Below are 25,155 nucleotides of genomic sequence, written 5' to 3' on the forward strand. Positions count from 1 at the left end.
CCATGTCTCACTCACTCATCTCCTAGGTTAGAGAGTTGCCTGGTCTGTGCTGGTGGAATGTTTTGTAGATGCTGGATTCTTACCTCTGCAGTTGCTGCATGACCTGCAGCTCACAGCTTTCCTGCTTGCTTCTAAGCTGACACCAGTAGGAATATCTCCCCTCTGGAGGCTTGCCTCCCACTGCTCTCGCCCTTGTTTCTTGTACCTTATCTGGGTAGTGCTCCTGAGCTTGGTATAATTCAAATACTGTTGAAAGGTTCACTCTACCAACACTAGGCTGCATGGGTGCACATTTTTGTTTCAAGGGTAGTAGGGATGGAGAGGGGACAAAGAATTATGATGTTACTGACTGCAGGACCCCTTTTCTGACACCATTAAGGTTCTGAGGCAATGTAGAGCAGCCAGACACTAGTCAGGAGTTTTAAAACTTCATGATGTTTTGGTGTTTTCATGATACTGGCATAATGGAGCAGGCTATACAATGTCTCAAACTTAGAAAGGTCAGCTTTCCCTGACACAAAGCGAAGCTGTTTATTCAACACAAGGGTTCAGCTGTTTACTCTGTTCATATTCTTCAGTCCCTTCTAGGGTTGCCATCTATCACCATAACAGCTCCTATGCCCTAAGGTTCATCTTTGCTCCTGGGCCTTAACACATGGACCCACAGCACTAGTTGTCCAGCTCAAAGTGACTGCAGACCCTCACAGAGCCACTTCCTGTGCTCCAAGGCTGTTCTCAGGTGTTACTATAGAGTAACTCAGTTAATCTTCTCATGGTTTTATGGGATAGATACTGTTATTGTCCCTGTTTTGTAGATAAGGAAACTGAGGCACAGAGAAGTTAAGTTACTAGCCGAAAGTCATGCAGCTGGTAAGTGGCAGAGCAGGTATTTGAAACCAAGCAGTCTGGCTCCACAGTCCATGTTCTTAACCTCTATGCGGCATAGCCTCTCAATTTTCAGGCACTCTTAGTCGCTCTGGTCCTTTTGGCATCCACTGTGACCCTTTCTTATCCTTTCTTTGATATCCAGCTTCCTTATACACAAAAGTCTAAGTTGTATAGATCTTCATTTCCAGGGACAAAATCTCCCTAATTAATTGGTGGGTTGTAAGCAAATCCACACTAAGTGGCCAAGGTAAGGAGGCAAGCCTGGGGAGAGATTGGTGTCCTTCATAACTGGTCTTAATTGTAACATCATTCATCACACAACCAGGAGAGCTGTCTGAAGATGGTTTTCCTGGCATGAGGCAGTGGGCTGGATGTCTAATGGAGGTAAATGGAAGTGCTGGAAAGACCATGAATCAGTGGATTCTGCTCTGGGTGTGGGGGAGAGAGATGACACACGGGGGGAATTCTTTCCTTTGATGAAGCCATTTTATGTACACTGAAGTCACATACTTCCTGACATTTATCACTTGATCCTGTTCTTTTTCTAGGCCAGAATAAGCTGACATCTGTACTTTGTTTGTTGTTTCAGGTGCTGAAACTAAGAACCCACAGTTACTGGTTCCAAAAACTGAGATATGTGATGAAGCAGAAAAACCGTTCATAAAATCAGGAAGAATCCAGAAAGTTAATCCTCAAGGACTTGAGTTAGGAGAAGCCTGTGTAAAAGGGAACATGTTAAAGAGGCAGAGAATTAAGAGGGAAAAGAAAGATTTCAGACATGTGACAGTGAAGGACTGTCTTGTACCTGAAAGCTTCAAAGTAGAGGAAGATCAGAAATGTCAGAAATCTGGGGAAAGATATAGCCTTAGTTCTAGCTCTGTTAAAAATCAGAAAAGCCAGCCTGGACAGAAACCTTTTACATGTAGTGTGTGTGGGAAAGGCTTTAGTCAGAGTGCAAACCTCGTAGTGCATCAGCGAATCCACACAGGGGAGAAGCCCTTCGAATGTCACGAGTGTGGGAAAGCCTTCATTCAGAGTGCAAACCTTGTTGTACATCAGCGAATCCACACTGGACAGAAACCATATGTTTGTTCAAAATGTGGGAAAGCCTTCACTCAGAGTTCAAATTTGACCGTACATCAAAAAATCCACTCTTTAGAAAAAACCTTTAAGTGCAGTGAATGTGAGAAAGCCTTCAGTTATAGCTCACAACTTGCCCGACACCAGAAAGTTCACATTACAGAAAAATGCTATGAATGTAATGAGTGTGGGAAAACATTTACTCGGAGCTCAAACCTCATTGTCCACCAGAGGATCCACACTGGGGAGAAGCCCTTTGCCTGTAACGATTGTGGCAAAGCCTTCACCCAGAGTGCAAATCTTATCGTACATCAACGAAGCCATACTGGTGAAAAGCCATATGAGTGTAAAGAGTGTGGAAAAGCCTTTAGTTGTTTTTCACACCTTATTGTGCACCAGAGAATTCACACTGCGGAGAAACCTTATGATTGCAGTGAGTGTGGAAAAGCCTTCAGTCAGCTGTCTTGCCTTATTGTGCATCAGAGGATTCACAGTGGAGATCTTCCTTATGTGTGTAACGAGTGTGGGAAGGCCTTCACGTGTAGCTCATACCTGCTTATTCATCAGAGAATTCATAATGGGGAAAAGCCTTACACATGCAATGAGTGTGGCAAGGCCTTCCGGCAGCGGTCGAGCCTCACTGTGCACCAGAGAACCCACACTGGGGAGAAGCCCTATGAGTGTGCCAAGTGCGGTGCGGCTTTCATTTCTAACTCGCACCTCATGCGACACCACAGAACCCATCTTGTGGAGTAACAAGTACTTGTTACTCCAGGCATTAATCATAATCCACTACACCCTAATTGAACACATCTTTGCTGTTTTTTACCTCAGTAAAAATGAGGCCAACCATGTTCTTAAAAGTAACAGTTTTCAGGAGTGCATCCCAGAACATAAGCATCTCAGAGGCTGACTTGAGTGAAAGCTAAGCGCCTAAAGACAAGGACTGTGTTCTTAACTGTACCCTCAGTGGTCATCATGTTTGAAATGGAATGTGGCTTTCTTAGAAATGGGTCATGCAAATCTAAGTGATAACCATCCTATTTGAGGAAAGGTATTTTAATCTTGTTTTTTAAAACTCACCATTTCTTGAGCAACAGGCAGGTTATTGGTATAGGTCTGCTTGGTGGAATTCTGGGGCTTTGAATCTTGTACTCTAATTTTGGGTTAAGAACTAATGACTAGTTAGGGAAACTACTTGGGGTAGCAATTCACCAACTCACCTGTGAACATTTATAAGCTTTCCATTTCTTAGGCAATTTAAACATTAAAAGAAAAAAACAAAACATTATCTGCTGTTCCTAAAATGGATAGAAGGAGGAAACAGCTGTTTCTCTTAATTGTCTATACCTCATGAACCTTGGTATGTAAAGCTCTGGGGACGTCTCATGAGTCTTCCATTCTGCAGTCTGTGGCCAAGCACTTGAGGATTGACGGAGACAAAACACTGGGGCCAAAATGCTACCAGACAGTATTCATTTGCTAACATCAACAACTCTCCAAGTCGCCCTAGCTTCCATTGCAGTCCATTGGAGTGAGATGCCTCTAACAGTCCCCTTCCCAGATAGAGGAGTCAAAGAATAAAGCTTGCTGATAGGCGTGCCCACATTTTCTATGCTCATTCTGCTCAGGCCCAGCCAGGGGACTCAGTTTGGGTGTCATTCTCACTTTTTGGCTGGTCTTTAGAAGAAATAATGAAGTCCTAATTTTGAGAGGACCAAAGAGGGAAGGAGAGGCAGAGTGGGACTTCTAAGGTCTTTATTTATTTATTTATTTATTTTTTTGGAGAAGTTCAAAGGTATTGGAATGTGAAAACTTAGAAAGATGAAGAAACTGGCTAAGGTAAGATAACCTTTGTTACCATTGAGCCTTTATTCCTGGAAAAAAATAATTTATAAAACTATGCAATAGGTAGAGCTATGTAATATTGCCTTGTATTTAATATAGAACTTAATTCTTTGTTTATACACCTTCATGTGTAGAATCATAATCCCTAGCACTTGTCTTATGCTTTCACATAGATCCTTTATTCCTTTGAACACTGAAAGAAGTGTTTGTCCCAGTTAGCTGAGAGTGGTCAGACAACAAAGAACAGCCTACATTCAAATCCAGGACTTAAATCCAGGTTTTCTGTTCTGCCGTGCTGTGTCTAACCACCAATAATCCCCACCCAGATCTGTGGAAAGCCTGAGAAAGGGGTATATGGCCTCATTTTCAGGTGAGGAAGCTGAGGTGACAGATTTTATGATGTGCCTTAGGCAGTGTGACCAGTAAGCAGCAAATCTGAGACTGGAATTTGAGTCTCCCAAGTTCTGGGTCTGTCTCTTCACCCCACTCAGCAAGCAAGAGCATATCATAAATGCCCTACCTGGTGATAAGCTATCGGGTTCAACTCTCATGTAGAAGTCCCGCCATTGGGACTCTTGCTGGCTCATTTGTTTTGTATTTTACAGAGCACTTTTATGTACAGAAGGCATAAACAAGAAAGCTTATTTCCTCTTTCTCCTCCCCTTCAACCAGGGTCTTTCATCCAAGCATGTGCACCACCTTTTCCCAGTTTGCACTCTAAATCATACAGACACAATTCTAAGAAACTAATAGGATTCAAAAGTGAGAACCAAAAATGCTCGTGTACTCATTTGAACCTTGAAAGTGACTGTTCCTGTCCCCCAGCTGGGAGTGGAGAAACCCAAATATAAAACCCCGTGTCTGCTGAGGAACAAGCTTAGGTTTTCCCCCCTGCAGGATCAGGAATCCCAGAAGAGAGGGAAAGCAGGTGAAGACGGGATAAATCTGTGACCTGGACCTGTCAAGAGACCAAAAGTATATTTTCCTGAATGTTACCTGCTGGGTTAGGATCCTTAGGACAGGTTAATTCTTTTAGCTTCACATTGTATGTTCATCCTCCTATTTGAATGCTTGTCATGGGTGATTGTGGTTTCCTGGCTCAAGATTGCTGTTGATAGTTCAGAAAAGGCTACCCAGGTAATTGTGATGTAAAGCTAGACTTGGGAATCACTGACCCAACCTTGCAGTGAAACAGTGGTGTTCACTTGGCTGCATCTTAGAATCACCTAGTGCACTTAAAATTTTTTTTCATTCCCAGGGCCAACTTTTTTCCCCCCAGTTCTGAAGGGGAACCCAATATGTAACCAAGGTAATGGCCACTGCAGTCAAGTCTACAGGCCACAAATGCAAGTGATCAAAGGTGGAGTGGGGAAGCCCTATATAAAGATGTGGATATGCAGAGTGCTCTGTGGTTTCAGCAAAACAGGATGCTAACCACATTGGCTGTATTGGATGTCCTGTACCTTGGCTATAAGGGTTCTGTGCCCTAACTTTATTTCTGTTTAAGTGAATATACCAAATACTGTATATATATGAGCGAACCAAGTTTTATACATCATACTTTTATATTCCTCATTCAACAAAATGACTTTTTACATTTCTACTGTATTTCGTCTCCAGGTCTTGGTTTCCATAAACCTGCACCCAGGTTCAGGACCTCCAATCCTGCACAAATCATGTGAGCCTAGTGGATTACCAGACAGACCAGATCCTTACCCAACTAACAACTCTTACTTCCAATGCATTTCCAGCTCTCAAAATAAATTACTGCTCTCCTTTTTCTGTATGGTTTCAGGTAGATGAGAAGTGACTACTACTAGTTGTCACCGTTGGCTTAGGTTTTCCTTTTCCTAGAGGTCAACTTCTTTCTCCGTTGGCTGTTATTTCTAGAAGCAGGTGGGAGCTCAAGCCCTGTTTGTTTGTTTGTTTGTTTGTTTAATTATGTTATGTTGGTCACCGTACAGTACATAATTAGCTTTTGATGTAGTGTTCCATGATTCGTTAATTGCATGTAACACCGTGTTCCATGCAATATGCTCTGTAATACCCGTCACTGGGCTAGCCCATTCCCCCACCCCCCTCCCCTTTAAAACCCTCAGTTTGTTTCCCGGAGTCCATAGTCTTTTATGTATATATGGACCACATCATCTTTATCCATTCATCTGTTGAAGGGCATCTCTGCTACTTCCACAGCTTGGCTATTGTGGACATTGCTGCTATGAACATTGGGGTGAATATGGTCCTTCTTTTGACTACATCTGTATCTTTGGGGTAAATATCCAGTAGTGCAATTGCTGGGTCATAGAATAGCTCTATTTTTAACTTGTTGAGGAAGCTCCACACTGTTTTCCAAAGTGGCTGTACCAGCTTGCATCCCCACCAACTGTAAGAGGGTTCCCCTTTCTCCACATCCTCTCCAACATTTGTTGTTTCTTGCCTTGTCAATTTTTGCCATTCTAACTGGTATAGGGTGGTATCTCAGTGTGGTTTTGATTTGAATTTCCCTGATGTCAAACCCTGTTAAGTTGCCAAGAACTATCAGAGTTTTAGCTGTCAAAGAGCCAGGCCAATTGATGGGTATTTAAACTAGAGCCAAGAAGTCTCAAGAGAGTGCAACAGTTGTGTATTAAGGGGAGCACAGTGATGTGAAAGTGATAATAAAATCTTGTACTTTGGGAGGCACAGGAGAGACTCATCATTCACACACACGCACACACACATACACCCACACACCCCCCACTGGATTCCTCCAAGCTCAGGAAGAGGTCTTTGGGCAAAGCTAATCTAATCTTATTCAGTGTTCTGGGTCCCCTCCCTCCCTTGCCAAGGCAGTTGTCCTTTCACATGTCACTTTGCTCACTCCTCCATCCAGTGTGTTCAATCTTTCTGAGCTCACAGCCCCTTTGAGGAACTAATGGAAGTTGTAGATCCTTTTCCAAAGAAATGCAGGTAGCACATTCAGTTTTTTGCTCATTTGTGGGGGCATATAGGCTCCCTGAGGCCAGTTCTTGAATCCTCTAAGGCTTAAAGTCACACCTGGTGATTCACTACATAATTGCCAGCGGCATTTTTAAAAAATGAGGTCAGAAGTTCTGGATGTTGCCCAAACACAACCTTCTAAATCTTGCTTTTCTTGGATTCCTTCCTTAAGCAAATGACAGCATTATCCAGCACCCAAACTGGAAACCCAGGAGGTATTTCTGGCTTTCTGTGTATCATTCTTTTGCTACAATGTACTTTTCAGTCTCTTTGTGACAAACATGGTGCTGGTTCCAGGAGTGCAAAGGCAAACAAGGCCTACCAAATCCTTCTGATGTTTCATAGGAAACCTGTCTGGACCCGTTGACTTGATTTATTAAGGTTTTCATAGTCTCTTTCCAACCTAATCTCTCCACTTTCCATGTACTTTTTACTGTAGCCTGGAGATATGTGCTTGCTTTTCTCTGTGCCTTTGCTCACACTGTCCCGGGAACTTAGTACCACCACTTCTTATCTGCCCCTGTCCACTTTGCCTAGCTTTAGATTTCTTTTAAGGTTTGATTCCAGTCTCATCTTTGGGAACCCTCTGACTGCCCTTTAGCAAGTATATATTTAGAAGTATGGAAGAACCTATGGTATCTATCCACTTTATGCTTTATTTTTTTTTTTGAGAGTCGATGTGTTTATTTTTTTTATAATATGTTTTTTTTTCAGAAAACATCATGTTTATTTTTTTCTTTTTTATAATATTTTTATTATGTTAGTCACCATACAGTACATCCCTGGTTTTTGATGTAAAGTTCCATGATTCATTAGTTGCGTATAACACCCAGTGCACCATGCAATACATGCCCTCCTTACTACCCATCACCAGCCTATCTCATGGGTGGCCCAGTCGTTAAGTGTCTGCCTTCGGCTCAGGGTGTGATCCCAGCGTCCTGGGATCGAGTCCCACCTCAGGCTCCTCTGCTGGGAGCCTGCTTCTTCCTCTCCCACTCCCCCTGCTTGTGTTCTACTTTATGCTTTAAAGTGAAAAAAAAAAGAATTCATAATTGTGTGTTTAGTACAGTTCACATATAATGTTTCATATGCTATATACTGTTAAAAAGTAATAGATAAATTACCTGAAGGAAATATAAGAAAATGTTGTAAGTGGTTAAGTAACATATTCACAGCCATGCAGATGGTAAATTGCAGAACTTAGGCTCAAATCTGGTCCTATAGATTATAGAATAACGGGTGACAAAAAGTCATTTTTTTCTCTTTAAATCAGTTCCACATTTTCTATAAGGAACAAGAATTTTATAATCAGGAAAAAATACATTATTATATTTCCATATTTAGTTTTTTTGTATTAACTATAAACAGTATTTTATTCTGTATTTTAATATACGGGATATACCCTGCCATTTCTTTCTCCCTTTCCACCTTTCTGCCTCTGACAATGTCAAGTCTGATTCTTGAACTCTATTCTGTAACCACAGTCTTTTATGCTTTGTTTATTGATTTGTTCTAAAAGTTGAAAATAAACAGCATGAATGTTAATATGACCATGCAAATATTGCAGATCTAAGTAGCTTACTATGATAATACACACACACACACACACACACACACACACACACACTGCATTTTGTTTTTACTGGAGTTTTTAGTTGCCTTTCTTTTCCCCTTGTACTGGTTGCTTTTAGCACACCCTGAGTGATTTTCAGATTCTCCATCCAGTTAGATACTCTGTTGAGTCCCTTTTTTTCTCTTCAAGGGATCTCTAGCTTCCTGTTCTGGTCTGTCCTTGATGTTTTCCTGCCCACTGTTTTGTTGTTATACAGGACTTCGTTGTGTCCCGAATTGTACATGTTGCTCTTTTTTCATTAACTCCCTCATTTCACTGTAGCACATCTTCAAGTCACTTGTCAAGAAAGAGTATATGGAAGACAAAATTATTGAGAGCTTATATATCAAAAAACAACTTTTTCTGTCCTCAAGCTTGATTGGTACTTTGACTGGCTCTGAAATTCTGCATTGAAAAAATTTCCCCAGAATTCGTAGATGCCTGGTTCCAATCTGATTTTTTTAAGATTTTATATATTTATTTATCATAGAGAGAGAGAGAGCACAAATGGGCAGCAGCAGGCAGAGGGAGAAGCAGGCTCCTGGCTGAACAAGGAGCCCGATATGGGACTTGATTCCTGGATCCTGGGATCATGACCTGAGCAGAAGGCAGCTGCTTCACCAACTGAACCACCCAGGCGTCCCTCCAGTCTGATTCTTATTTCTTTGATAATCAATAAATACTGCTTGCATTACTGTGATCTGTCCCCATACTCCCATGCCTGGAAGCTTTTAAAGTCTCCTCTTTATTCTTGGTGCACTCGATTCCCCAGTGTACTCAGTGGAATTTTTCAATCTAGTGACTCAAGTTACTTTTATTTTTGGAAATTTTCTTGTGTTATGTGATAATTCCTCCCTTTCCATATATATGTAAATTAATTGCTATGTTAGTCACCATACAGTACATCATTAGTTTTTGTTGTAGTGTTCCATGAGTCATTGTTTGCATATAACACCCAGTGCTCCATGCAATACATGCCCTCCTTAATACCCATCACTGGGCTAATGCATCCCCCCACCCCCCTCTCCTCTAAAACCTCGGTTTATTTCCGGGAGTCCATAGTCTGTCATGGTTCATCTCTGATTCCCCCCCATTCACTCTTCCCTTCCTTCTAATGTCCTTCATGCTGTTCCTTATGTTCCACAAATAAGTGAAACCATATGATAATTGCCTTTCTCTGCTTGACTTATTTCACTTAGTATAATCTCCTCTAGTTCCATCCATGTTGATGCAATTGTTAGGTAATCATCTTTTCTGATGGCTGAGTAATTCCATATATTTTTTTTTTCTGGTTTTACTCTTTCTGGAATTCCTGTCAATCAAATGTTGAACCTTGTGGTTTGATCCTCAACTACTTTCTGTGTTACTACCATGTCCTTGTTTTGTGCTATTTTCAGGGAAAATACATTCGTTATTTTTCAGCCTGTCTAGTGAATTTCTTATTTTGGCAATAATTTCTAAAAAGCCCCTTTCCCCCGTTTGTTCTTTTTTGTAGTATTCTTTTCTCATTTTAGAGATACATTTTCTTAAAGGTTTCTCTGTAACCTGATATCTCACCCCTTCATGCCCTTGCCCCTGGGTCCTTTTTTGTCTTTGTTTATTCTCATTGGAGACTTTCCTCAAATATGTTGTGATTCTTACTGACATATACAAATAAGTCTCTGTGTGTTTATCAAAAGTCCAATTGAGACCTCTGTATGTGGGAGTGGGATTTGCTCAGTTAAGAGGCTTCCTTCTAGAGTACTTGGTAGGGAGCAAGCTCTTTCCCTGGAAACCTCTAAGTGCCAGAATGCTGAGATCTTTTGTCTGTGGCTCATATGCTTCTTTAGCAGGAAATCCTCTGATGTTTTTGTCTGGGGTTTGGATGCCATGAGTGGTTCTGTAGCAGTGGGAGAGAAGAAAATCACGTGTTGTTATAAACTTTTGGTTAATGCCCATATTTTTAGCCTTACTTTTCCCTCCCACCCTTAATATACCTGGTGTTTCCAAGTCCCGAGTTGCTTTGTGATTTGGCAGGGTATGTCAGCTACTTCCTTCCATTGTATTGCCCTCAGCAAGTGTTTCAAGCTGTTATTCCCTCCATGCAACTTTCTCAGTTACCACTTCATCCATTTTCCATCTTACAGAGATTTGTTCCCCTTATCACATTATTATTTATACATTTTAAGTCATTATAATAATTCATTATCATTTTAGGGGAAGTTAAAACATTTAAAAAAACAATGTTGGTATGGTTTGATATAGTACTACCTTAGCTACCCTAAAAATGAATATTTTGACAGTGATTTATGTACTTGCCAGTGGTACTGTTTTTAAAAAAGAAAGAAAGAAAACAATCCAAGTGACTAATGATAGGGGAATGATTAAATTATGATAGAATATTATGCAACCACTAAAATAATAATTTAAAGGATATTCAGTGATATAAAATATTCCCAATATTAAATGAACAATGCTAAGTACAAAATTAAATGGTGGGTACAGATAGCCCAGTTTTCTTAAATATACATGCATAGAAAAGACTGAAAGACAATAAGTACATGGGGTGATTAGTGGTTAAATTTTACTGCTTTGTCTATATTTTCTACAATATGCCTCAATTACTTTCATGATCAGGAGGGGAAAAGCTAATAAAAAACAAGATCATGGACATACAGAGTGATGAGATAATTTCGGGGAGTGTGGTAGTTGGGAGCAGCAGAAGAAGGGACTGGTTACCAATGACCTAATGGTGAACAGAGTTCAGTCAGGGAATATATGTAACCATACTGATTGTGACATATAGTTGTGGCTGGAGTGTGGAGGCTAGGCTGGTGAGGGGAGAAATGAATCCTGGAGACGTAGAGATAGCTTTTGTCAGACTACAAGGGAGATTCTGACCCAGGCAGTGTCAGGGGGCCAGAAGAGAAGGGACAGATAGAATGAGCAGGTCTTAGGGGCATGAAAGATCAAGCAACAAATCCCCAAGCCAGAAATCAGCCTCCACACCCTGGTGAAACATGACTTGTGACAAATGGGTCCTGGCCCATGAGAGAGAAGCCCTGGTTTCTTTGTGCCTCTCTGGAGCCACCCTGTGTTAACAGTGGTCAATACTTATGTGGTGGTTGGGTGGGGTTTGGGAGAAGCAAACCTAAGTCCTAGCAGGCTAGTAGCAAGATTGTGACCACCCCATTCGTTGAGGGGTTCCTGTGTGGGAGACTAAATGCCAAATGTTCTTTATTTCATTTAGGCCTCACCTGAGGAGGGAAGTTCTTTTATAATCCCCGTTTTCAAGGGCAGTATTCACAGTATTAGAATAACTCTGAGGCCGAAACCTGTGCCCCTTTCTCCCAAGCTACTTTCTCAATGTCCCTCCAGAGACCCTTCTCATCAAAAGTTATAAAAGGAAACAATGAAGAGTAAGTCTTCCTCCTAGCCCAGAGTACCCCAGGTTAGGAGTACCCTGGAAATAACTGTTGCAAATTTCTTGATCCTTCCAGAGAGAGTCTGTGCATTTACAGTCTTATGTATCCCCCTTTAAAACACACTCACAGGAGTTTAGGATATGCACTATCTATACCTTTTTTTTCCCCTCATGTAGTGTGTCTTGGAGATGGTTCTATTTTAGCCTATAAGATCTACCTCATTCTTTTCTTTGCCATGTGATAGTGAATTGTATAGATGTACCATGATTCATGTAGCAGTGTCCTGTTGTTGGGCATATAGGATCTTTTCTATCTTTTGTTTTATAAACAATGCCATGCTGAATAGCCCAGCATGCTATCTTGTGTGTGCGACTTTGCAGGATAAGTTGATAAAGGGTAGGTACATTTGGTATTTTGATAGAAATTGCAAATGCAGTTCCCACTATGTGTATGAAAATGCCCATTTCCATGAGTCTTCTATAAAACTATTGTTTTCTGGTCTGATAAGTGAAAAATTCTCTCATGTTTTATTTTGTGTTCAGTTACGAGGGAAACTGGATATTGTGTCAGGTGTTTACAAAGTTGTGTGTTTCTTTTTTCATCATTTGCTTGTTCATGTTCTTTAGCAGTTTTCTGTTGGTTGTTGGTCCTTTTAAGAATTGGTTTGTATGAGTGCAGCATCCTTTCTTGATTAAAACTTCACAGTGTAAGGATAGAGGGTACATACCTCAGTATCATAAAAGCCATCTATGAATATCATTCTCAATGGGGAAAAACAGAGCTTTTCCCCTAAGGTCAGGAACACAGCAGGGATGTCCACTCTCACCACTGCTGTTCAACATAGTACTAGAAGTCCTAGCCTTAGCAATCAGACAACAAAAAGAAATAAAAGGCATCCAAATTGGCAAAGAAGTCAAACTCTCACTCTTTGCAGATGATATGATACTTTATGTGGAAAACCCAAAAGACTCCACCCCAAAATTCCTGGAACTCATATAGGAATTCAGCAAAGTGGAAGGATATAAAATCAATGCACAGAAATCAGTTGCATTTCTATACACTAGCAATGAGACAGAAGAAAGAGAAATTAAGGAGTCAATCCCATTTATAATTGCACCCCAAATCATAAGATACCTAGGAACAAATCTAACCAAAGAGGCAAAAGGTCTCACTCAGAAACTGATAGACAACTCATGAAATTGAGGAAGACACAAATGAAATGGGAAAATGTTCCATGCTCATAGATTGGAAGAACCAATCTTATTAAAATGTCTATGCTACCTAAAGCAATCTACACATTCAGCACAATCCCTCTCAAACTACCATCAGCTTTTTTCACAGAACTGGAACAAATAATCCTAAAATTTATATGGACCAGAAAAGACCCTGAATAACTAAAGTGATGTTGAAAAAGAAAACCAAAGCTGGTGGCATCACAATTCTGGACTTCAAGCTCTATTAAAAGCTGTAATCATCAAGACAGTATGGTAATGGCACACAAACAGACACATAGATCAATGGAACAGAATAGAGAACTCAGAAATGGACCCTCAACTCTATGGTCAACTAATCTTTGACAAATCAGGAAAGAATATCCAATGGAGGAAAAAAAAGACAGTCTCTTCAACAAATGGTGTTGGGAAAATTGGACAGCCAAATGCAGAAGAATGAAACTGGACTATTTCCTTACACTATACACAAAAATAGACTCAAAATGGATGAGAGAGCTAAATGTGAGACAGGAATCCATCAAAATCCTTGAGGAGAACACAGACAGCAACCTCTTCAACCTTGGCCACAGCAACTTCTTGCTAGACACGTCTCCAAAGGCAAGGGAAACAAAGGCAAAAATGAACTTTTGAGACTTCATTAAGATAAAAACCTTTTGTACAACAAAGGAAACAGTCAACAAAACCAAAAGACAGCCAACAGAATGGGAGAAGATATTTGCAAATGACATATCAGATAAAGGGCTAGTATCCAAAATCTGTAAAGAACTTTTCAAACTCAACACCCACAGAACAAACAATCCAATCAAGAAATGGTCAGAAGACACGAACAGACATTTCTCTAAAGAAGATCCAAATGGCCAACAGGCACATGAAAAAGTGCCCAACATCACTTGGCATCAGTGAAATACGAATCAAAACCACAATGAGACACCACCTTATACCAGTCAGAATGGCTAAAATTAACAAAACAGGAAACAGCAAATGCTGGCAAGGATGTGGAGAAAGGGGAACCCTCTTAAACTGTTGGTGGGACTGCAAGCTGGTACAGCCACTTTGGAAAACAATATGGAGTTTCCTCAAAACATTGAAAATAGAGCTACCCTATGACCCAGCAATTGCATTACTGGGTATTTACCCCAAAGATACAAATGTAGTGATCCAACGGGGCACCTGCATCCCAATGTTTATAGCAGCGATGTCCATAATGGCCAAACTATGGAAAGAGCCCAGATGTCCATTGAAAAGATGAATGGATAAAGAAGATGTGATACACACACACACACACACACACACACACACACACACACACACAATGGAATATTATGCAGCCATCAAGAAATAGAATCTTGCCATTTCCAATGACGTGGATGGAACTAGATGGTATGATGCTGGGTGAAATAAGTCAATCAGAGAAAGACAGTTATCACATGATCTCACTGATATGTGGAATTTAAGAAACAAGGCAGAGGATCATAGGGGAAGAGAGGAAAAAAAATGAAACAAGATGAAACCAGAGAGGGAGACAAACCGTAAGAGACTCTTAATCTTAGAAAGCAAACTGAGGTTGCTGGAGGGGAGGAGGTGGGGGGATGGGGTAGCTGGGTGATGGACATTCAGCAGGGTATGTGTTGTGAGTGCTGTGTGTTGTGTAAGACTGATAAATCACAGGCGTGTACCCCTGAAACAATACATTATATGTTAATAATTTTAAAAAAGAATTGGTTTGTATGGACTCTGTAGTAAAGAAATTATTTATCTGCCATATGTGTTGCAAATATTCCCTAGTTTACACTTCTTTAATTTTTAATGTTTGGGTATTTCAGTTTTAAAGTCAAGTCCAAGACTTCTCCCTCTTCAAATTACACATTCTCCCATAATTTCGCCTAGTCCTTTGATTTAGGTCCATTTGAAATTCATTTTTTTTAAATATTTTATTTATTTATTTGACAGAGATAGAGACAGCCAGCGAGAGAGGGAACACAAGCAGGGGGAGTGGGAGAGGAAGAAGCAGGCTCATAGCGGAGGAGCCTGATGTGGGACTCGATCCCAGAACGCAGGGATCACGCCCTGAGCTGAAGGCAGACGCTTAACAGGTGCACCACCCAGGCGCCCCCATTTGAAATTCATTTTGGAGTAACAACTGAATTGGATCCTAGTCCCACTGCCCACCCCTTTTCCTCTGGTCCCAGCAGGAGGAATCAATCTGCAGAACCACAAAGATGAAGACAGCTCCTGTCTTCCCTGAACTGCTGGGTGAAAGCCTGCATCCATGTACCTCCTTCCCAGTGTGTGGGTGGGGGGGCGGTGGGTAAACTCCAGCAACCCAGCTTGAGATCAGCCAAGGTCTGCGCTGGGCCCATCGATGCCACACCGCTTGCACTCTGGTTAATAGAGGGCAGGAATAATGGGAGGGGGCGACATGGGAAAGAAGAGCTGGGGGTGGGGGAGAAGAGGCCACATTCATGGGCAAGGGAGAGGGAGGACCCAGTTCTGTGCAGGCAGGGGCGTGTTGGAAGAGGAAGTGAAGTGGGGACTGCAGCCTGAGGTCAGTGAGGGAACAGAGTAGTCTTCAACTGAGGTGGGGGATGGAGGGAGTGTTGGGAATGGGGCCAGGGCCAGCTGGGGGAGAATCATCAATGGATGGGAAGAGCAGAGATGTGGAGGAAGTGGTGGGTAAGGAAAGGGGACAGATGGGGTGGTGTGGGGGGTTGGGGATTGGGGGTTGGGAAAGGAGAGGCTCAGCCCAGAGCAAGGGCAGTTTCTTTTAAGACCTGAGCCTGCCCAAGCTGATTTCTCTGGCCTTGGGTGGGTGGGGTAGGAACCAGGTTGTATTACTGGGGACAAGATGATTCTCTCGAACCTTCTAGTAGGTAGGAGGGCATTCTAGACTGGCAGTGCCTCTCACCTGTCACCCTAACCACTCCGAAGATCAGTCATCCCTTCACTCCCTCCAAGCTGAGTGTGAGGCTGGGATAAATGAATGATTTGAAAAGACATTGTGGCCATTAAAAGGCTCCTGGTTGCATAGGCCTGCCATGCTCCTGTTGGAGGACAGCATGGGAATGTATAAAAGGAAACCAGGCAGAAGGAGTTAAGATGGTGGAGGAGTAAGGGGCCCTAATTTCACCTGGTCTCTGAAATTCAGTTAGATATCAAATCATTCTGAACATTGGTATGCAATCAACTAGAGATCTCATAAAAGAATTGCTGCAATTCTACAAATAGAAAAGTGACCACTTGGGGTGCCTTGGTGGCTCAGTTGGTTAAGCAACTGCCTATGGCTCAGGTAATGATCCTGAAGTCCTGGGATTGAGTCTCACATTGGGCTCCCTGCTCAGTAGGGAGTCTGCTTCTCCCTCTGAGCCTCCCCTCTCCCATGCTCTCTCTCATTCTCTCTCAAATAAATAAAATCTTAAAAAAAGAAGAAAAGCTACCACTTTTTGCAAAGTAGGAGGTGCAGAGAAGTGAATCCCAGGCGATATATTGGAAGATAAACCATGGGTAGAGGGAGCCTCTATAAGTTGGGTAATGGAAAGTGTTATAAGCAGTGGAGCACAAAATTGGAACCTTTAGAAGTCTGTGTGGAAGATGTTCAGGTAGTGAAGTGGGAGGGAATCCCAGGTGGGAGAGCATGGTCCTAGAATCCCCAGGGTGAAAAAAGAAGGAGGGTTCCAGAGTGTGGTACAGTCCCCAACCATTGGAGAGGAAAAGCTAACTGAAAACAGCAAGTTCCAGGATCAGCTTACAGATTAGTATTGCCATAGACCAAAAGTCATTGTACAGTTGGGCAAATATTATCAAAGCAGAGGCCCAACAAGAAAGAGAACTGTGGCAAGACCTTCAACTTAGTTCTGGCACTACCCGGCCCCAAAGAGTAATTCTAAGGAATGACTGGATTAGGGACGCAAGACTGGTGCATGACAAATACCCCAAGAATACAGAAGCAAGCCATGCCATGGGAAACACTACAGTGAAGCGAATAGCATGGTTCTAGCAAAAACCTAAGCCTCCACCCCATAATGTGCCTAGTCCCTGAAACCAAAACTTAACCCTGAGCTTCACCCTAGAGCTCATGCTCAGCTCAGACCTCAGAGCAGTTCTCCACACTGCCATCAGATTGACTCCTACTATGTCCCAGAAAAGAACCCTAACCCAAACCCTGGCTGTGCAACTTTTTGTACTTGAACCCAAGTTATGGGTGGGGGGGGTGGAGCACAAAACATTGGGTCACCTGACTGATACCGGACTCTTGAGTCAGGAACACAATGGGAAACCATACCCCTTGCAATCCTGGGATGATGCTGGAGAACAAGATCATAGGGAAAAAACAGAAACTCAACAACCCTAGGATCATCCCCCTGAGGCCAAACCTGAAGACCGAGACTCACCCTAATGCTAGCCCTCCACTCAGCCCTCAGGATAGGACTCGGCACTGCCATCAGATTGACGCTTAACGTCTTCAGGACTATAACCCTAATCCTAGCCCTAGAGCTGGCCCAAATCAAACCCAATTCCGAGATGGGAGGGTCCAATGGACTGGACACGTGGGCAGTGCCAGGCTAATCAGTCAAGAACAAAGAAGTAAACCAGGAGACTTGCAACACCTGGGTTGTGGCCGGTGACCATGATTGTACTGAAAAGCCAAAACCTCAGGAACACTAGGAACATCTCCCTGAAGTCAAATGGGAAGCTAGATTCTCAACCTACTGCTAACCCTCAACTCAGCCCTCAGGGCACTTCTATGCACCTCCACTGGTTAGATGCCTACACTCTCCTGGTTTTTCACCCTTACCATAGGTTTGGCTCTGGCCCTGCCCAGGCCCCAGTTGTAATTCTGAGGAATGATGGAATTTGGGACACACGACTGCTGCAAGACAAATCCCCCAAGAAGACAGAAGCAAGCCATGCCATGGGTAACAACAGCAGTGAAACTAATAGCATGGTTCCAGCGAAGACCTGACACTCCACCCCACAATGTACCAAAACCTTGAAACCAAACCCTAACCCTGAGCTTCACTCTAGAGCTTAACCTGAACTCAGGTCTCAGGGTAGGTCTCCACACTCCCATCAGATAGATTCCTACTATCTCCCTACCAGAACCCTAACCCTGGCCCTTGCTGTGCAATGTCATGTGTCCGTGCACAAGTTCTTAGGGCACAATCAATTTGGTACACATGACTGATGCAAGACTCATCAATCAGGAACACAGACGGAAACCGTGCCTCCTGCTACTGGAGAACATGATTCTAGCGAAAAACCTGAAACTCAGCAACACAAGGAATGACTGGATTTGGGACACAAGACTAGTGCACGACAAATACCACAGAATACAGAAGCAAGCCATACCATGGGAAACACCGCAGTGAAGCTAATAGCATACTTCTAGCAAAAACCTAACCCTCCACCCCACAATGTGCATCGTCCCTATGACCAAACACGAATCCTCAGTTTCACCCTAAATATCACCCTCAATTCAGGCCTCAAGGCTAGTCTCCACACTGCCATCAGATTGACTCCTACCCTCTACCAGACCATAGCCCTAACACTAGTCCTGCCTATAAAAAGAGCCTACTGTGCCCGAACCCTAGTTCTGAGAGTGTAATGGATTTGAGTCACCTGATCTATGCCAGACTCATCTGTCAGGGACAGAGAAAGAACCCATGCCACTTGGAACCCAGAGATATTGCTGGAGAACATGATTCTAGCCAAATGCCTGGAACTCAGCCTCACCAGGAGCATCCCCCTGAGGCCAAATGCAAAGACTGAGCCTCACCCTAATGCTAGCCCTACCCTCAGCCCTCACGGTAGGACTCTGCATTGCCATCAAATTGGCCTCTGGTCTTCAGGACTGTAACCCTAACCCTGGCCCTGGGTGTGGCCCTGACCAGACCCAAACCTTAGTTGTGTGCATCAGATGGATTTTGGACACCTGGGCAGTGTCAGGCTAATCAGGCAAGAACAAAGAAGGAAACCGGGTGACTCGCGACCCCTGGGATGTGGCTGGCAACCATGACCGTATTGAAAAGCTGAAACCTCAGGCATACAAGGAGGCTCTCCCTGAGGCCAAACGGGAAGCCCGATACACTTTTTTTTTACACTCCATCAAGAATGAATATATATATAATTGTGTTCAGTTAGCCAACATAGAGTCCATCTTTAGTTTCTGATATAGTCTTCAACAATTCATTAGTGTGTATAACACCCAGTGATCATCACGACACATGCCCTCCTTAATACCCATCACCTGGTTACCCCATCCCTCCCACATCCTCCCTTTTGTAACCCTCATTTTATTTCCCAAAGTCCAGAGTCTTTCATGGTTACTCTCCCTCTCTGATTTCTTCCCATTCAGCTTTCCCTCCCTTCCTCTGTGGTCCTTCACAATATTCCTTATGTTCCACATATGAGTGAAACCATATGATAATTGTCTTTCTCAGCTTGACTTATTTCACTTGGCATAATCCCTTCCAGTTCATCCCTGTCAACGCAAATGGTAGGTATTCATCCTTTCTGTTGGCTGGGTAATATTCCATTGTATATATGAACAACATGTTCTTTATCCATTCATCTGTTGAAGGACATCTCGGCTCCTTCCACAGTTTGGTTATTGTGGACATTGCTGCTATGAACATTGGGGTGCAGGTGCACCTTATTTACACTACATCAAAGACATAGAATTCAAGTTTTAACTAATATCTTGTTTCATGAAGATAGAAGCATTGACAAATGTATGTGTGGAAGCATAAGGCAAGTGGCATATACTTAAAATCTAATAAACAACACTAGAGAAACTGGCTTTCCACTAATTTCTCCTTACCTGAAGATAGAAGCATTTTCAAAAGTGTGTTGGAAAGAATAAGGAAAGTACCATATACTTAACTCTGAGAAACAAGTCTGTGTAGAATGCAACTTTCACTAACCTCTTGTATCATGAAGATGGACGAGTTTACACATGTATGTGTGGAAGCATAAGGAAAAGTGCCACAAACTTAACTCTAAGAAAGAATACTGTAGAGAAACCGTGTTTCAACTAACATCGTCTTTCCTGAGGTAGAAGCATTTTCAAAAGCATGTCTGAAAACATAAGGAAAGTACCATATATACTTAACTCTGAGATACAAGTCTGCTTAGAATGTATCCTTTCAACTAACATCTTGTTTCATGAAGAGAGAAGCATTTTCAAATGTATGAGTGGAAAGTGTAAGGAAAGTGCCCTATATGTAACTCGAAGAAATAACACAGTAGGTGAACTGTCTTTCAAACAACATCATCTTTATGGAAGATAGAAACATTTCAAAAATGCATGTGAAAGCATAAGAAAAGTACCACATACAGAACTCAAAGAAACAACCCTGTAGAGGAACTGACTTTCCACTAACATCTTATTTCATGAAGATAGAGGCATTTTCAGAAGTGTGTGTCAAAACATAAGGATAGTGCCATATACTTAACTCTGAGAAACAAGTGTGGGGAGAAAGCAACTAGAGGTTTCTTTAGGTTCAAAATTAGTCTCTTGTAGACAGCATATGGATGGGTCCTGATTTTTTTTATCCAATCTGAAACCCTGTGTCTCTAGATGTGAGCATTCAGCCTGTTCACACTGAAAGTAACTATTGAAAGATATGAATTTAGTGCCATCGGATTGCCTGTAATGTCCCTGTTACATTGTCTGTAGAGAGTCTCTGATAATTTCTGGTCTACATTACTCTTAGGGTGTTTCTTCTTTTATAAGACCTCCTTAACATTTCTTGAGGGGCTGGCTTGGTGGTCACATAATCTTTCTGTTTCTCCCAGTCCTGGAAGCTCTTTATCTCTTTGTCCATTCTGAATGACAGCCTTGCTGGTAAAGTACTTTCTTTTCTTTTCTTTTTTTGTTAATTTATTTTTTTAATTTAAATTCAATTAGCCAAGGTATAGTACATCATTAGTTTTTGAGGTAATGTTCATTGATTCATTAGTTGACTATAACACCGAGAGCTCATCATATTACCTGCCCTCTTTAATTCCCATCACCCAGTACCTCATCCCCCCACCTACTTCCCTTTCCACAACCCTCAGTTTTCTTCCTGGAATCAAGAGTCTCATATGGTTTCTCTTCCTCTCTGATTTCTTCCCGTTCAGTTTTCCTTCCCTCCCCCTATTGTCCTCTGCACTATTCCTTATGTTCCACATATGAGTGAAACCATATGATAATTGTCTTTCTCTGCTTGACTTATTTCACTTAGTATAATACTCTCCATTCCATCCATGTCAATGTAAATGGTAGGTTTTCATCCTTTTATGATGGCTGAGTAATATTCCATTGTATGTATGAACCAATATTCTTTATCATTTCATCCATTGAAGGACATCTCAGCTCTTTCCACAGTTTGGCTATTTCAGAAATTGCAGCTATGCACATTGGGGTGCATGTGCCCCTTCTTTTCATTATGTCTGTATCTTTGGGGTAAATACCTAGTAGTGCAATTGCTGGGTCATAGGATATCTCTATTTTTAATGTCTTGAGGGACCTCCATACTGTTTTTCAGAGTAGCTGTACCAGCTTGCATTCCCACCAACAGTGTAAGAGGGTTCCCCTTTCTCCACATCCTCACCAATATTTATTGTTTACTCTTTGTTAATTTTAGCTATTCTAACTGGGATAAGGTGGTATCTAATTGTGGTTTTGATTTTTATTTCCCTAATGACAAGTGATGTGGAATATTTTTTCATGTGTCTGTTGACCATTTGTATGACTTCCTTGGAGAAGTGTCTATTTACATCTTCTGTCCATTTCTTGACTGGATTATTATCTTTTTGTTTTCTTAACTGTTTCCTTCACTGTGCCAAAGGTTTTTACTTTGGTGCGGTCCCAATAGTTTAATTTTGCATTGTTTCCCTTGCTTCAGGGAACATATGTAAAAAAATGTTTATATGACCAATGTCAAGAAATTACTGCCTATGTTTTTTCTAAGACTTGTATGGTCTTAGGTTTTACATTTATGTATTTAAAACATTTTGAGTTTATTTTTGAATATACTGTAAGAAACTGGTCCAGTTTTATTTATTTCTTTATTTATTATAATAATTTTTTATTATGTTATGTTAGCCACCATACAGTACATCCTTAGTTTTTGAGGTAGTGTTCCATAATTCATTATTTGTGTATAACACCCAGTGCTCCATGCAATATGTGCCCTCCTTAATACCCATCACCAGCCTATCCCAACCCCCATCCCCTCCCCTCTGAAACCCTCAGTTTGTTTCCCAGACTCCACAGTCTCTCACTGTTTATTCCCCCTTCTGTTTACCCCCCTTTCATTCTTCCCTTCCTTCTCCTGATCTTCCAGCTATTTCTTATGTTCCATAAATGAGTGAAACCACATGGTAGTTGTCTTTCTCTGCTTGACTTATTTCACTTAGCATAAACTCCTCCAGTCCCGTCCATGTTGCTGCAAATGTTGGGTAATCATTCTTTCTGGTGGCTGAATAATATTCCATTGTATATATGGACCCACATATTCTTAATCCAGTCACCTGTTGAAGGGCATCTTGGCTCCCTCTGCAATTTAGCTATTGTGGACAATGCTGCTATGAACATTGGGGTGCATATGGCCCTTCTCTTCACTATGTCTGTATCTTTGGGGTAAATACCCAGTAGTGCAATTGCTGGATCATAGGGTAGCTCAATTTTCAACTTTTTAAGGGACCTCCACCCTGTTTTACAAAGCAGCTGTACCAACTTGCATTCCCACCAACAGTGTAAGAGGGATCCCCTTTCTCCACATACTCTCCAACAATTGTTGTTTCATGCCTTGTCTATTTTTGCCATTCTAACTGGCGTAAGGCGGTATCTCAATGTGGTTTTGATTTGAATTTCCCTGATGGCTAATGATTTTGAACATTTTTTCATGTGTCTGTTAGCCATTTGTATCTCTTCATTGGAAAAGTGTCTGTTCATATCTACTGCCCATTTTTTGATTTGATTATTTGTTTCTCATATATTGAGTTTGAGACATTCTTTGTAGATCTTGGATACCAGTCTTTTATCTGTAGTGTCATTTGCAAATATCTTCTCCCATTCCGTGGGCTGCCTCTTAGTTTTTTTGACTGTTTCCTTGGCTGTACAGAAGGTTTTTATCTTGATGAAGTCCACAAGTTCATTTTTTCTTTTGTTTCTCTGCAGCAACATGGATGGGACTGGAGGAGATTATGCTAAGTGAAATAAGTCAAGTAGAGAAACACAATTATCATATGGTTTCACTCACTTATGGAACATAAGAAATAGAAAGATTGGTAGAAGAAGGAAGGGAAGAAGAAAGGGGGGTAAACAGAAGGGGGAATGAACCATGAGAGACTATGGACTCTGGGAAAACAAACTGAGGGCTTTAGAGGGGAGGGGGGTGGAGGAATGGGATAGGCTGGTGATGGGTAGTAAGGAGGGCATGTATTGTATGGTGCACTGGGTGTTATACACAAGTAATGAATCATGGAACTTTACATCAAAAACTTGGGGTGTACTGTATGGTGGCTAACATAACATAATAAAAAATTTTTATTAAGAAAAACTGTGGTTTTGGACATCTAGGTGAAAGGATGCTGGGTTTGAGTGTGAAGATTAAAGTATTGCTTCTGGCTGCCCCTAACACAGTACTTATGCTGTAGGGAAGAGCACCGATGGCCGCCTGGAAGAAGCAGTGCCTGTGCTTTCTGAATAACGGTCCTGCTCCTCCAACACATGCATGAGGAACACAGACTAACATGTCCTTATCTTGGGGCCCCTGATGCTCAAAAGGCACCTTGGGCCTGCATCTCTTTAATCAGCCCCTGGCTATGTGATTCCTAGAGTGCTTGCAGAGTGTGTCCTAGGTCTTTATTCGTATCATCAACATTATTGTACAAGGTGCTGAAGGAAGAGATTAACTCTTATGTAAGTACAGATGGAGCTCAGCACAATACCTCCTAGTAACATAAGTGCCAGTATCGCTTTTTCCTCCCTTCTTAGTCCATCCTCCTGATCTAGGGCTCTTATCTCAGTCCCCACAAAGAGGAAAGAGATAGAGGCCTCCTGTTCTCATCCTTCAGAACCTCGTTTTGTTTGCCTTGCCAGCTCCCTTCTCTCCTCACTCTCTACACCTGTGCCTGCCTTCAAAGTTATTCTCAACAGCCTGGTTGCCTTTCATGCCGATGCTGAGCACACTGCTCCCACTGCCACCATTCCACTCCTTCTCCACCCTCCCCTCTCCACACGTGACCTCTGTGGTCATGGGGTTGCTCTCCTGCTCACACTCACCAGGGCCTCTCTCTACCCTGCGGAACAAATGCAAATCCTGGAACCTGAGAGGGAAAGTTACCACAGTGTGCTCCCTTTTCCTCTCTCCCAAATGAGAAAGGAAAAGAGTCCATGTGCCATAACGCACTCAGCATCCCCAGCCAGTCCCGCAGCTGCATCCACAAATCCAAAACATTGAGATCATTGGGGCAAAATACCTAGAACCCCGGGTCAGTTTTAATTTAGAAAGAGTCTACATGGGTTCTCTTTAGTCGAATCATGTTTGCTGTTATTTCCATTATGGTGCCATCTTCAAGAAGAAAGCAGGCCCTGTGAGAGATGTATGAATTTAGAATTGAGGGCTTCAGAGGGGAGGGGGTGGGGGATTGGGATAGGCTGGTGATGGGTAGTAAGGAGGGCACATGTTGCATGGTGCACTGGGTGTTATACGCAAATAATGAATCATGGAACATGGCATCAAAAACTGGGGATGTACTGTATGGTGACTAATATAACAAAATAAAAATTATTTAAAAAAAAAGAATTGAGGGAAGGAAGATACATGGAATTGTGCCTGGAGACAGTGTTATGTTTCTTCAGCAGGACCCATCACCCTTCAGGTGAGCAAAGAGCTGGAAGGAACCAAATAGGCTTGACCTTGTTCACTGCTAAGTTTCCAGGCTAAAAGGGAAAGTGATCACCAGGCACCTTGTACACAAATCCATCAATAGATACAAACATGTGCACTGCTTTATGGGAAAAGTGCAGTATTCTCTAGGGGCATACCAGTCATGCATCTTAATGTATGACAGGAGGATAAGATTCCATGATGGAACAACATTTAAGGTAGATGTTGACTTT

At 42.0% G+C, this 25,155-nt stretch overlaps 1 protein-coding gene across 3 annotated transcripts in view; it reads left to right on the top strand.

Annotated features, from left to right (window-relative positions):
• The window catches only part of ZNF35 (zinc finger protein 35), a 51,732-nt gene extending 36,927 nt beyond the window's left edge, over nucleotides 1-14,805 (top strand). For all 3 annotated transcript variants that reach the window (XM_026501531.4, XM_057311990.1, XM_026501532.4), the window contains exon 5: nucleotides 1,478-14,805. In XM_026501531.4, coding sequence (XP_026357316.1) covers nucleotides 1,478-2,724 — 1,247 coding nt within the window. In that variant the 3' untranslated portion in view covers nucleotides 2,725-14,805. The remainder of the gene's footprint in view (nucleotides 1-1,477) is intronic.
• Nucleotides 14,806-25,155: the final 10,350 nt, after the last annotated feature.

The sequence above is a fragment of the Ursus arctos genome, unplaced genomic scaffold, assembly GCF_023065955.2.
Source record: "Ursus arctos isolate Adak ecotype North America unplaced genomic scaffold, UrsArc2.0 scaffold_14, whole genome shotgun sequence".
Taxonomy (NCBI): Eukaryota; Metazoa; Chordata; class Mammalia; order Carnivora; family Ursidae; genus Ursus; species Ursus arctos.